The following is a 13,652-nucleotide window of genomic DNA, read 5'->3' as shown; positions in this document are numbered from 1 at the left end:
TTGGGCGCCCTCTCTTCCGCTTTCCCTGGGGTTTTATCACATTTACATTGTACAAATGTACAACACACAGCTGTCAGTCTTTATGACATATACCTTTATTTACATTAGTTTCTTATCATCTTTTTAAGTTTGACTTCATATATCAGTGTCTCTGAACTTCCAACCATAAACATACTCTTAAGTTCTGTACTATATAACAATATACTTGTAGCTGTCCTGGTCATTACACATGGTACTGTCCTGGTCAATACACATGGTAACGTGTAGCTTTATGTCTAGGTACACGCCAGCCCATATTGATCTTAGAAGAACTAGCCAGGCTAGGCAAGAGCGTACCATTTTCTAAACAGGAGGAGATAAGCCAGGATATCAAATCCACATTTCGCCACTGGCTGCTGAGGTTTCCTGTCCAGTGTGTCGTAACTGCTGAGGCTGTTATCTGGGAGAGGTCAACTGGAAAAACTTTGGAGAAAAAAGACAAGGAAGAGTTGCGGCACCAGAGGTGTGATGGTATTTTTAAATCATCAAATCATAGGCGCTAGTAGAATAAGATACATGTTACTAGAACAACATAGATGTTACTAGAACAACATACATGTTACTAGAACAACATAGACATTACTAGAACAACATAGACATTACTAGAACAACATAGACATTACTAGAACAACATAGACATTACTAGAACAACATAGACATTACTAAAACAACATAGACATTACTAGAACAACATAGACATTATTAGAACAACATAGACATTACTAGAACAACATAGACATTACTAGAATAACATTGACATTACTAGATCAATAGATCTTAGACACTACTAGAGCAAATCACAGACATTTTTAGAGTAATATATCAGACATAATTTTAGAGAAACACCACATTTTTAAAATTAATTTATCACACACAATCAACATGACACATTTAATGTTATATTATGTATTATAAACTACATGTATTATTAGATAATAATTTTTTTTTGTAAATTTCAATACCTGTCTTAGTAGTCATCAATGTTTGTGTGTAAAATGTTCTTAAAAAAATATCTTCAGATCAAATCTCTGCTCCAAGCTAGACCAGCTGGTGGAAGTGTTGTGTGAAGTGCAGGCTCACACAAGTCTAGCCAGCAATGACAAGCACAGGCTGTATCTGCTACTGACTTCACTACTGACACAAGGAATCTACCATAGGGATATCACTGACAGTAAGTCCTAGACTAACTCAAGAGTTATGTCACTGACATTTACTGACACAAGGAATCTACCAGAGGGATATCACTGACAGTAAGTCCTAGACTAACTCAAGAGTTATGTCACTGACATTTACTGACACAAGGAATCTACCAGAGGGATATCACTGACAGTAAGTCCTAGACTAGCATAAGAGTTATGTCACTGACATTTACTGACACAAGGAATCTACCAGAGGGATATCACTGACAGTAAGTCCTAGACTAACATAAGAGTTATGTCACTGACATTTACTGACACAAGGAATCTACCAGAGGGATATCACTGACAGTAAGTCCTAGACTAGCATAAGAGTTATGTCACTGACATTTACTGACACAAGGAATCTACCAGAGGGATATCACTGACAGTAAGTCCTAGACTAAAATAAGAGTTCTGTCACTGACATTTACTGACACAAGGACTGTTTTCCTGACAAGTGAGAATTCGGGTGTATATGGGTAACACAAAAATGGATGATAGAGTTTGTCTGAGAGAAGTGACAATAAATTATCTTCCATGTAAGTAAAGGTACTTTAAAATTCAGGGGAAGCAACATCAAATCAAATTAGCAAAAACATAAAATGTAATTAAAAAATATACAAATAAAACATTAAAAATTGTTTTGTTAAGAAAAATAATAAAATATAGTCGATGTTTTATGAAATTGGTAATTTTAAAACTATTTTTGAAATTTCATTTTGAAATTTTTATATACATGAAAATAAACACTTCAGGATTTATTCACAATTATTTCTAAAAAATTTACCCATCTTTCCTTTAATTGCATTGTTGTATGTACTTCAATGTAATATCTTTTTTAAATTTAAAAAAAAAAAAAAAACTTAAAAAAAATCCTTTGAATCATTATATAATTAAACATTTGCATTTTCAGGTTTTTTACTATAAAATTATAATTAGACGTTTTCTATTAGATCTATGTATAAGTAAACCATCTTAATAAATGAATGAAAGTAGGATACATGTACGAAAGAAGTATTACTATTGTAAATCTGTATCAGTCCTCACAAGCCGATAATGAAAACTGTTATACTAAAGAACAAGCAAGGCAAACTGACGCTGTAAATTACTTGTCTGAGGCAGAAAAAAAAATGAAAAATCTAAAACATTAGCTGCAACTGCTTTAAAAAACAAAATTAAAGGTAAATTAAAGTAAAGGTCACTGAGACTATCTGATCTTAACACCTTAGACTCAGGATAATAGCAGATAATCACCTATTAGCAATATATATGTTGGGCTGAAAATAAGGGAAAAATTTTAATTAAATGTCTTATGGAAGTGCTTACAAAGAAATTTTCCAAGAAAATAAAAGCAAAGCATAATTGGATAAAACACACACCAATATATAGCGCTCTACAATCAAACAACAATCAATATCTTAGACTAGAATTAGCTAATTGAAGATAAATTAAAGATAAAAATTGACTGTATAAAAATAGACTATATGGATAGATAGGAATAAAATGAAAATGTCTGGAAAAAGTATACTGACATAGACTTAGAAGAAATAAAGCAAATCTAATTTTTAAAAATCAAATCTGCAAAACAAACTGACACAGTAAATGATGAATATGAGACAAATAAAACTATTAAATTAAAAAAAAACAAGAATAAAGTACTAAACTCTCATATAGGCTTATTCTAAAATAATTCCAACATAATACCTTTACAAAATTCATGCACATAATATAAGAAAAACGTTTTTCTTCTTCAAATCCCACATCTGGGGAAACTATAGTCTCAATTTGTTTGTTCAACACATTCCATTAGAAAGCAACATTAAAAAAAGAACTCATTGCAGAAAAAATATTAATATTATACTTCAAGAGGAACATATTAATATACAAATTAGTCTATGAAAAATATTTTGAAATTTCTATAGTTATGTTATTGTGAAATGACAATTTAAAATTTTACTACAACCATAAGACAAAATATTTGTGACTTATTTCATTGTCACTTTCTAAAAATTAAACCACTGGTGATTTTTCAAGTATTTTATCAGTTTTTCAAACAAAGGGGTCATCCATTAATAATTTAACTTTTTTCAGAATTCTTACCTTCGACTATGTATTATCTTAGATAGACACAATACACCAAACCCCCTCTTACAAAAAGATGTCATACTTCCACACACACACATTTATACATTTTTTGTTTAACTTTTTAAATGCTAAAGTGCTAATTCGCCACACATTGTTACAAAAGTCTGACACCCCCCCCCCCCTTTTTAGGAATGTTACAACATTTATGGACAACCCTTAAAACTCATCTAGGCCTTCTACATTTTATTGTTTGTTTTTAAATATTATATAGCAAAAAGGAAAAAGAACTAAAGTTGTAGGCCTACTTCTTTTTCTAACAAAACAATGTTCATCCTTGACTAAAACTTAGTATACATCTAAGCACAATAACACAAATATTTTTAAAATTCTAAAAGTTGATTCAAACCTGGGTTAGTTTTATACGGACACAAGGATTACATCACAAGAGGAGGGGCATCATTAACTTATTTGTAACTTACCCTGAGTATTTTTTTACATCAAATTTACATTCAATATATTCTATGGAAATTTCATGCTAAAATTTGAATTGGATGTTCGTTTCTAATTGAAGAGCATATTTCAGGTCTGCTAGTTACCAACCAAGTGACAGACACAGCTTACGACTGGCTAAAAATCCTGAAATTTAGAATGGAGATAAGAAATGTCTTGAGAGCTAAAACTGTCGTCACAAACAACGCCCCTAATGTCACACTCAACGTTACTAGCAAAACTGATGAAAGGGTTAACATGACACGGAAAGTGAGAGATTTTAGAGGCCAACTAGCAGGTTAATCTTTCTTTTTAATGCATGTTCTTTGTAAAAAAAAGTAAAGTTCCCTATTCAAACCTGACAGTCCATGGAGCAAGTGAATTAGAGTTAACCTGATTCTGAGACCACGTCATATGAAGGGATAGTGTGGTCAGGACTATGCCTAGCCGCCTTTACTTTCCCTAATGTGAGTTAGGTAGACATTAGAGCTTTGTGGACTCAGGGACATTCTACTGACTTGAACTCAGATTCGAACTTGAAACTTTCAGGTTAGCATTCTAACCTCAACTGCTGGGCCATGCAGTCCCATTCCTTGTAAAATAAATCATAAATAATATGGATTCTTATTTGCCTTCACTATACAATGTGATTTATCACTCTTGGAATATGTCTTCCTTTTGTAAATGGGTGTTTTCCATCCACAGCATGCTAAGAGGAGCAATGATTTTTAATTGCCCATTACACACAATATTTATATGCTATGCAAAAGCATCTTTTGTGTAGTTAGGTCTATGAAACAAATACCAGGGTCCAATAGGGTTGGCCAAATAAAATAACTAGGACAGAAAAAAAATCAAAATGGATGGGTTACACTTATGACATTGCACCTATGATGTATGGTGAATTTTAAATATTAACTTACACTTTAGCGTTAGGAACATGGTTAGTCACTGTTATAATCTGAGCATTTTTATTACCTTCACAGCTGAAGAGCTGCCCAGGACACAGACTACAGTGTCCACTGACTACCAGTTTAGCCCCTGTTACGTCCAGCAACTAAGCCATGTCTTCAGCTATGACTATGAATACCAGGGCCCCAGCAGCCCTTTAGTGGTCACTCCCCTCACAGAGAGAGCCTTCCTGGCTCTAGGACAGGCCCTGAAGAGCTTCCACTGTGGTACATTGGTGGGGCCACATGGCTCAGGGAAAACAGAAACACTGAAGGAACTGTCAAAGGTGAATATTTTATTTCAATTTAACCAAAATTATCTGTTCCAATCTAACAAAAATTATTTTATATAATTATACTTTTTTTTACAATAGGCTGGAAAAGTCTATGTAATCATACATTTTAAAAACTTAAAGCTGTTTGGGAACTTAATTACATTCATTTACATATTTTCGTATTGAATATAAGTGTTGAAATCTGTTTAAAATTATTATATCAATTCATATATTTTAAATTATCATTTTCTCAACCTCTCCTTGAATTCATTCTGAATGGCCAGAGAGAGTAAAACAATGAAAGTCAAACCATTTGTTTTCCATGATAAAGTAAACAATAGTGATCAACGCTGTATAGCCTAGTATTGTATTTATATTAAATAATCACCAAAACATCCTGACTCTACTAATCCAAATTAAAAAATAAAAGTCTTTTCTAAATTACTATTATATTACTAGTAATTATTTGTTTGACTATTTCTAGCCTTAATAAAACAGAAAGTCATTATCTGCTAATTACACTAATGTTATAAAATATTCAATTTTTGTTGAAAAATATGCTTTCTTGCAACACACATTTGGAACCAGCTTTTCAAGCATTAAGTTAATGTTTAACAATAAAATGTTGTTTAACTTGGTATCCTATCCAAGCAAGTAACATCATTGTCTGTTTAAAATTCCTCTCCTGGTGTTAGCTCCTAGGTCGCTGTATGTTTACCATCAGCTGCCATGAGAGCACCACCCTGCCCCTCATGCTGCAGTACATGAGTGGCTTGATACAGTCTGGCTGTTTTGTTTTGTTTGATGACACTGACAGGTTAACCAGAGGTAGGTCAAAGGTCATCATTAAACATTTATTGATTGATAGTTTTTTTTGTCTTTTTGTCAAAACTATTTCACACTTTTGAATTTTTAAAAAAAATGGAGTCTAAAGCTCGCTGACTGTAAACTTGACCAACAGGTTTGTTGTCTGTGACCAGCCAACAGCTGGACTACGTCAGGTCTGCCATCAGGACATTAGATATGAGCAGTGAGAACCAGTATCAAATCAGAGGGCACTCACACTATGATAAAGTAAGCTGAACTCTTCTAGTTGAAGTTTACTTATGTTGGTTGTTATGCTGCTTCACTGCTATGGAATAACAGAACTGAAGAAAAATTAATAATTTTTTGGTGGTTCCTTAATAATGTTGTTTCTAACCTAAATAATTCTTGGTTGTTTTATATGCCTTACTCAACACAACTTAACACAACTAATTTATCATTTATTCTCCAAAAGTCACTGTTTAAAAAAATGTAACCAAGTGTTTTTTGTTTTAAATTTATACTAATATGGCAGAACTGTGTGAACAAATTTGCTTTTACTAAGATGACGCCATCACTGGGTGATGTATAAACCAGAGTAATCAATCCATTGGGTTATACCTAAGTTCTGAGAGAAAAACAGTTATTTCTTCCGTTGATAAAGTTTTGTTGTCTTTATTTAAATCCTTGTTTATCTACAGGTGTTTGCTATGGTATGTGCTATTTCATAGTTCATAGACAAGTAGAAATTTTTTTTATGCTTATATTCACTTTTCTGATATTTTTTTTATGTGTATCTTAAAATCCATCCATAATTATAAGGGCTCAAGGTTTTCATTGTATTTATTTTATAGATGTTTAATAACATTTTAAATACAAATAACTTCCACAATCTTTTTTATTGGACTGATAGTTTAAAAATTTAATAATTTCATGGGCATCAACATATCTTATTAAATATCTTTTGTTGAAACAAATTATTTTAAAACATTTGTATGTTAATTTTTTTTAAATTAATGAGAACAAACATTTTTGTGCGTTTAAATTAAATCTTTCAATGAAAAGTTTAATTTTCAATTTTTCAACATAAATAACTTTTAAAAGGGTGCTTATTTTTTTTATTTACATCTAAAATTCCTATTATTTAACTTGTTAATATTTATTGATTGTGTCCATACACTTTTTTCTAGTTATAATAATTCCTGACCAAAAAGTAGATAACAGCCTTAGGTAGTCTAACTAATATTTTTTGTTTATTTTTCCTAAAACATCTTTAGATAGTCCCAAGAACTGTCCTTTTAGTTTATTTTTCCTATTTGTTAAACAAATTCATAGCAAATTATAAATTTCTCTCATATTTATGTTGAAGTGAAATATCTATCAAATCAATCAAAACATAATTTTGTTACGGTTAATTACATTTTTATGTTGCTTTTTTAAAATATTTTCTTAAAGTAGAAAATAAACTCTTTTTAGAATTTTACTTCAAAACAAAATATTGTTGGAAATTTAAAGTAAGTCATTATTTGGTATTCAAATTTATTTCCAAGATCAAAATGATTTAATTTGAAACAGCTCATGTGAATTCAAATTTCATTTCTGCTTGGCCAACAAACTGGGTCAAATTAATTATTTATTTGTAATTCTACAGCCCTGCTATTTACTAAATGTTTGATAATTATAAGACTAATAAGTCAATGTACAGGTTTAATTAATGTTGACTTGTAACTCTTTGTAGGAAATTGAATATTTCCTGTACATTGCTGCTTCTCTCCCCTTATCTGCAAAACTTCAAGCTTGTAAGCTTTTACTTTTTAAAAACTTGGACACAAATATTACTGCTTTTCCAGTCAAGGGGCTTTTTTCTTTGCAAAATGGAATTATTTGTATGCTTTTTATTTTATTAAAACATTTTAGCTGTTTGTTTAGATTTTTACTGAGAGATTTAAATGGTATGAAATTTTCTCAGAAATCTGGTGCAGGGGTTATTCGACGCAACTCTCTGACTACCCTTCATCCACTGCCTAAAGCAGAGAATGAAACAAAAAGTTCTATAGAGCGGCAAAAAACTGTTCCTCATGGATTCAATGTAAGAGCTATGTGCTGATTTACTTTATCACATCATTCTTTCACATTACATTGTCACATTAGACTGTCACATAACAGTCACATCACAATGTCACACAACACAGTCACATAACACTGTCACATCACAATGTCACATAAAACTGTCTCATAACACTGTCACATCACAATGTCACATCACAATGTCACATAACACTGTCACATAACACTGTCACATCACAATGTCACATAACACTGTCACATAACACTGTCACATAACACTGTCACATAACACTGTCACATAACACTGTCACATAACACTGTCACATAACACTGTCACATAACACTGTCACATAACACTGTCACATAACACTGTCACATAACACTGTCACATAACACTGTCACATCACAATGTCACATCACACTGTCACATCACACTGTCACATAACACTGTCACATCACCCCTGTAAAGTCCTATGATTAATATTCTACTGATTTTAGATTTGTCTTTTTAATACGTACTTCTCAACTATCTTTTGTACCTTATCTTTTCTACCAAAGTATTTAAAATTGAGTGTATGTATTATATTTTTTAAATGTATTGACTCGCTATCTCTCACAAAACAATCCTGTAGTTTATATTTTTTTTTTATTAATTTTTTTTTTATTGTTTGAAATTGAATGTTTAAATAGGAAAAGGGTTTGGTGACATATTTTGAGGATAGCTGGGTAGCAGAACGGGACCAAAGGCGGCACTCAATAGAGAGAGAGATGAAGATTAAAGAATCAGATTTGTACAAAAGTAACAAACCTCCACCACTCTTTTATGGTACGTAGGATATTTTTTAGCTCATTTCATCCATCTGTTAGAACAGTTTACTAATGTTTGTAAATACTGCATAATGTTATGTATCTGAAAGAATTGTAGAAGGTAATGAACATTCAAATTCAAAGACAAATTCAAGAATGATTATATAGCCATAGAAATATAAACAGAAAAATATTAGGGTGCTAAAACATCTACAATGAAGTAGTAAAAAATAGATTTTAAAAATCTTTACTTTAACAAATTATATGATTTCCCACTAAAAAAACACTATAGAAAAAAACACCAATTTAAACTACCTTGTAAATATGGACAGATATAAATAATAATATTTTATAATTTTATAAAATTTAAGATAAAAATTTTTGAAAGGTTATGATTTTAAAATTACAAATAACTTCCCTTTACCTTTTCTACCTCAGAACATGTGAAAGCCAACAGAAGACGTTCACAGCCAGATTTTTCCAAACTCAATGCTGACCCAGCATATGTGCACAGAATGCTTGGCAACATCATGTTCAATGGCCGACTGATCCAGGCCAGTTCAAACTTTGGTTGCTTCATGACACTCAACACAGCTAACCCAGAAACTCAGGACATTCCTTACAGTTTCAAGGTAAAACAAAAAATTGTATTTATTCATAACTCTCACTTTTTAAATGCATACATTTTAAACTAAGTAATGATAATGCAGTTGTGTTAAAAACAATTGAATTAATGAGTTGTCCCTAGTTACTGATGCTATTAATTAATTATAAAACAATTAAAATGATGACTGAAATATTTGCATTGTCCCCAGTTACTGATGCTATTAATTAATTATAAAACAATTAAAATGATGACTGAAATATTTGCATTGTCCCCAGTTACTGATGCTATTAATTAATTATAAAACAATTAAAATGATGAATGAAATCTTTGAATTGTCCCCAGTTACTGATGCTATTAATTAATTGTAAACACTGTTAAAATGATGAATGAAATCTTTGAATTGTCCCCAGTTACTGATGCTATTAATTAATTATAAACACAGTTAAAATGATGAATGAAATCTTTGAATTGTCCCCAGTTACTGATGCTATTAATTATAAACACAGTTAAAATGATGAATGAAACCTTTGAATTGTCCCCAGTTACTGATGCTATTAATTAATTATAAACACAGTTAAAATGATGAATGAAATCTTTGAATTGTCCCCAGTTACTGATGCTATTAATTAATTATAAACACAGTTAAAATGATGAATGAAATCTTTGAATTGTCCCCAGTTACTGATGCGCCCTTGTGCCATGATAGCTCCTGACACCCAACACATCGCTCAAGTTTTTCTACAATCCAATGGCTTTCACCAGTCCACTTTTTGGGCCAAAAAAATCACAATGCTCTTCAAGCAGCTTTACTCAGAGGTCAGTAGGTACATTTTTTAAAATCCTATGTAAAACATATTTAAAAATATTTCTGCTGTTTTATTATTGTAATGAAATAATTACAATTTTAGAATTTGTAATTTCCAAACTTAATTTTTAGATCTGGAGACCTCAAGGATCAACCTACCTACACCAGATAAAACAAGTTCTTGCTGTGGCTGCTGCTAAAAGGTTTGTCATTCAGCAGCAAATGACTTCCAAAAGTGATGAACAGGGTAAGTTCTGACAGAAACAGTTTTTGGTTATGTAAAATTTGAAATTTTAAAATTACATTTTATTTTGGAACAATTATATTTAGGAACTACTTCTACGAAAATGTACTTCAATAACATAAATGTACTCTACACTACATACTAAATTGTACAATGAAAATAAAATTAATTCCAGGAATATTTGTTTTTTTTTTCAAGTGTTTTTCTTTATAAATAGTGGCAAAGTTGACCTAACGCTTGATCAAATAGCATTTTAACTTATTTTTACTCAAAGTTTTGATAATTTTCTCATTTAAAAAAATGTTTTTACCTCTGTATGACAGATCCCAGCCAACAAGATACTGAAGTGCCAGAACCTGAAGAAAAAAGTCTGGTTTTTGCCATCAAAGAAATTATCTTCCCCTGTTTCCAAGATGAAGCTGAAAAGAACCTGTTCAAAGACCTGCTGTACCAGATATTCCCTCACACTGCTGCCTTTTTGGACCAGAAAAATGTGTACACTACTAATATTCATTGTGCTATACAAGAAGTCATTAAGGAAGATCATTTAGAGGTTAACCCTGTGTTTTTGAGCAAGGTAAGATGGATTTTATAAACTGTACTGTTTAATCTAGTAAAATATTTTTTTATCTTAGTTTCTATGTTATGACAAGTTTTGTTATCTATTACCTTCTATTGTTGATGATGTATCACCTTCTAGAAATGATTTATCACCTACTAGTATGATATATCACCTACTAGCTATAATGTATCACCTTCCAGCTATGATGTATCACCATCTAGAAATGATGTATCACCTTCTAGCTAAGATGTATCACCCTCAATCATTCATGTGTGACCTGAAAAACTGGAGATTGAAAATTTTTCCTCTGTTCCAGTTGAGTGAGCTCCTGACAGCCGTCTGCTCCCCACACCCAGTGATTCTGGTGGGTCAGTCAGGGAGTGGGAAAACCAAACTTTACCAGACTTTAGCCAGGGCCATAAATATGCTGACCTACAAGCAGTTCCCAGACCCGCCTAAAGATGACCCAACTACTGAGAGTAACCTCCCCTGTCCAGCTTTTAAGGTATCCATTGTATCAGTTTTTGTTAGAAATTTGTTAAACAAAAACACAAGCAGGAATTTTAAAAAGAGCTGTTTTTTTTCCATAGATAGATATAAGTGGGGGAAATAAACATCATAGTGTCAAATAAACTAAAATCTACAAAATAAATGTAAAATTATCAAATTTGACCTTAAATTACTAATAACCTTGACCTATGAAATTAATCTTTTAAAAATCTCCAGCACCCCAAGGTTGATGTACTTCACCTGTTCCCAGGTGCCATGACCCCCACAGAGGTACGGCATTGTTTCTGTGGAATAATCACCTGATTGTTTGAATTAAGCTTATAAATATTGTTTGAAATTTTTATGTTCGTTTTTATACAGATCATTTATCATCATATTTTATTTAGAATGTACTTTTTTATATGGGAAAAATCTTGATTTGTTTGAATAATAATTTTAATTAAAAAATTTTTTTTTAAATTTTATATTAGTATATATATTTTATATAGAGTAAATCTTGTGGAGATTTAATTAATTTGAATTTAATTTTGTTTATGACGAAAATTAAATATTTATGAGGCTTAACTAAAACTTGTATTTGTTTGAACTATTATTCTAAAGCTTACAAGATGTCTTTCTGATTCCACAGCTGCTAGGCAGCTTCAGTGAAGGCGTTTGGTCAGGTGGGCTGATAGCTAAAGTACTGCGAGACTCCTACAGCCTGTGGCTGTCAACAAGTCTGATGTCACAAACCAGTGAGAAGAAAACCACAAAAACACTGGGGGAGCAGATCCACGGATTGAAGAGGTGGCTTGTGTTGGATGGTGACCTTGACCCAGCTTGGACAGAGGGGATCAAGACTTTGATGGACGATGATAAATTTCTCTCTCTGCCCAATGGTGAGAGGGTGGCACTCAAAGGTTGGTGAAACTAAATGTACAGTGAGCTAAAGATAAGTAAAACTTACTTTATGAGAAACTATAAGTAAGTAAAAGCTAGTTATTTTGCTTTACAGATAGGTGAGTTACATTGTACTATATTTTCCATCTCACAAATTAATAAGTGTTTAAGATGACTAATTTAATATCAAATGAACACTAACATATTTTTTGTCACTGTCGTATAATGAAAATGCGTGTGGTTTTTTAAATAGATTTTAGCATTGCAGCAATCATAATTTATATTAAGTGAGCAGCCCAAAAATAAATTATTTTAAGGCAATTAAATATTGTTATAAACACATATTATAATTCAGGCATTTCCTCATTGAATTGCCATGTACATCATCATTTGTTAAATAATTCACATTTTATTTATACAAATTAAAAAAATATGTCAACATATTTACCTTAATATCCTACTAAAGCAGTTACCTTGCCATTTCCAGAGGCCACAAGCATTGTGTTTGAGACAACTGACTTGGCATCCATCTCACCCTCTCTGATCAGCAGATGTTCCGTCCTGTGTCTTGGTCCTGCGGCCACAACATGGACCTCCATCTACCAGCACTGGAGACAAAATGCTTGCAACCAGTGGCTCCTGACTACGGAAGGGTACACACAGTTTTATAATGATTCAATCATATAACAACATTCATCTAGGCCCTTTTTATTCCTGTATGTTTTAGATTTATTGTAAAAATTGATTATATTTGAATAGATTTTGCACTTTTTGTGTGGGTATGGAACATAGATCAAAGTATGTCAATGTAATATTTCCTTTTAAATTTATTCTATATATTTCTCTATCTCAGAGTCTAAGTTAAACTTTTAAAATTTTATTTTATTGAACAAGTTTTTTTAAAGACAAAAAAGTCAGTTTAAACAGATTGGTTTAATAAGATTAAACCTAAGCTCTACACAAATAAGAGTTCTTCTCTAACCTGAAATCCCCATGTTTGTGTAGATTGCAACTGTTAGATGGCCTGGTGCATGACGTGTTTCCTCCAACTGTCAAGTTTGTCACCCAGAATTGTCAGTCAGCACTGACAGCTGACATTGGCAGAGAAGCAGCCAATCAGATAGCAGCTGGTGTGGCTGAGATTTCAGGTTTTCTCCAGATATTCTCTGCCCTGCTAGACCGTTCACTGAACAGGGAGGTCATGGAGAAGAAACATAGACAGGGCATGGGTAAATATTTGTATGGCTGACAGGACATGGGTAAATATTTGTATGACTGACAGGGCATAGGTAAATATCTGTATGACTGACAGGGCATAAGTAAACATTTTTATAACTGACAGGGCATATTT

General features: G+C 32.0%; 1 protein-coding gene across 1 annotated transcript in view; it reads left to right on the top strand.

Moving 5' to 3' along the window:
- LOC131943789 (dynein heavy chain domain-containing protein 1) overlaps positions 1–13,652 on the top strand; it is a 69,076-nt gene that overhangs the window by 23,447 nt on the left and 31,977 nt on the right. Inside the window, exons 37-53 of the mRNA XM_059304067.1 lie at positions 280–502; positions 1,059–1,210; positions 3,886–4,089; positions 4,778–5,028; positions 5,712–5,844; positions 5,978–6,090; positions 7,790–7,909; positions 8,578–8,713; positions 9,133–9,326; positions 9,980–10,117; positions 10,239–10,353; positions 10,674–10,927; positions 11,229–11,417; positions 11,639–11,692; positions 12,051–12,321; positions 12,789–12,954; positions 13,307–13,530. Of these exons, the coding sequence (XP_059160050.1) occupies positions 280–502; positions 1,059–1,210; positions 3,886–4,089; positions 4,778–5,028; positions 5,712–5,844; positions 5,978–6,090; positions 7,790–7,909; positions 8,578–8,713; positions 9,133–9,326; positions 9,980–10,117; positions 10,239–10,353; positions 10,674–10,927; positions 11,229–11,417; positions 11,639–11,692; positions 12,051–12,321; positions 12,789–12,954; positions 13,307–13,530 (2,937 nt within the window). The remainder of the gene's footprint in view (positions 1–279; positions 503–1,058; positions 1,211–3,885; positions 4,090–4,777; positions 5,029–5,711; positions 5,845–5,977; positions 6,091–7,789; positions 7,910–8,577; positions 8,714–9,132; positions 9,327–9,979; positions 10,118–10,238; positions 10,354–10,673; positions 10,928–11,228; positions 11,418–11,638; positions 11,693–12,050; positions 12,322–12,788; positions 12,955–13,306; positions 13,531–13,652) is intronic.

Source organism: Physella acuta, unplaced genomic scaffold (assembly GCF_028476545.2).
Source record: "Physella acuta isolate Inbredline_101_S28 unplaced genomic scaffold, ASM2847654v3 ptg000466l, whole genome shotgun sequence".
In the NCBI taxonomy this organism is placed as follows: Eukaryota; Metazoa; Mollusca; class Gastropoda; family Physidae; genus Physella; species Physella acuta.
This window is presented reverse-complemented; position numbering and strand designations above follow the sequence as displayed.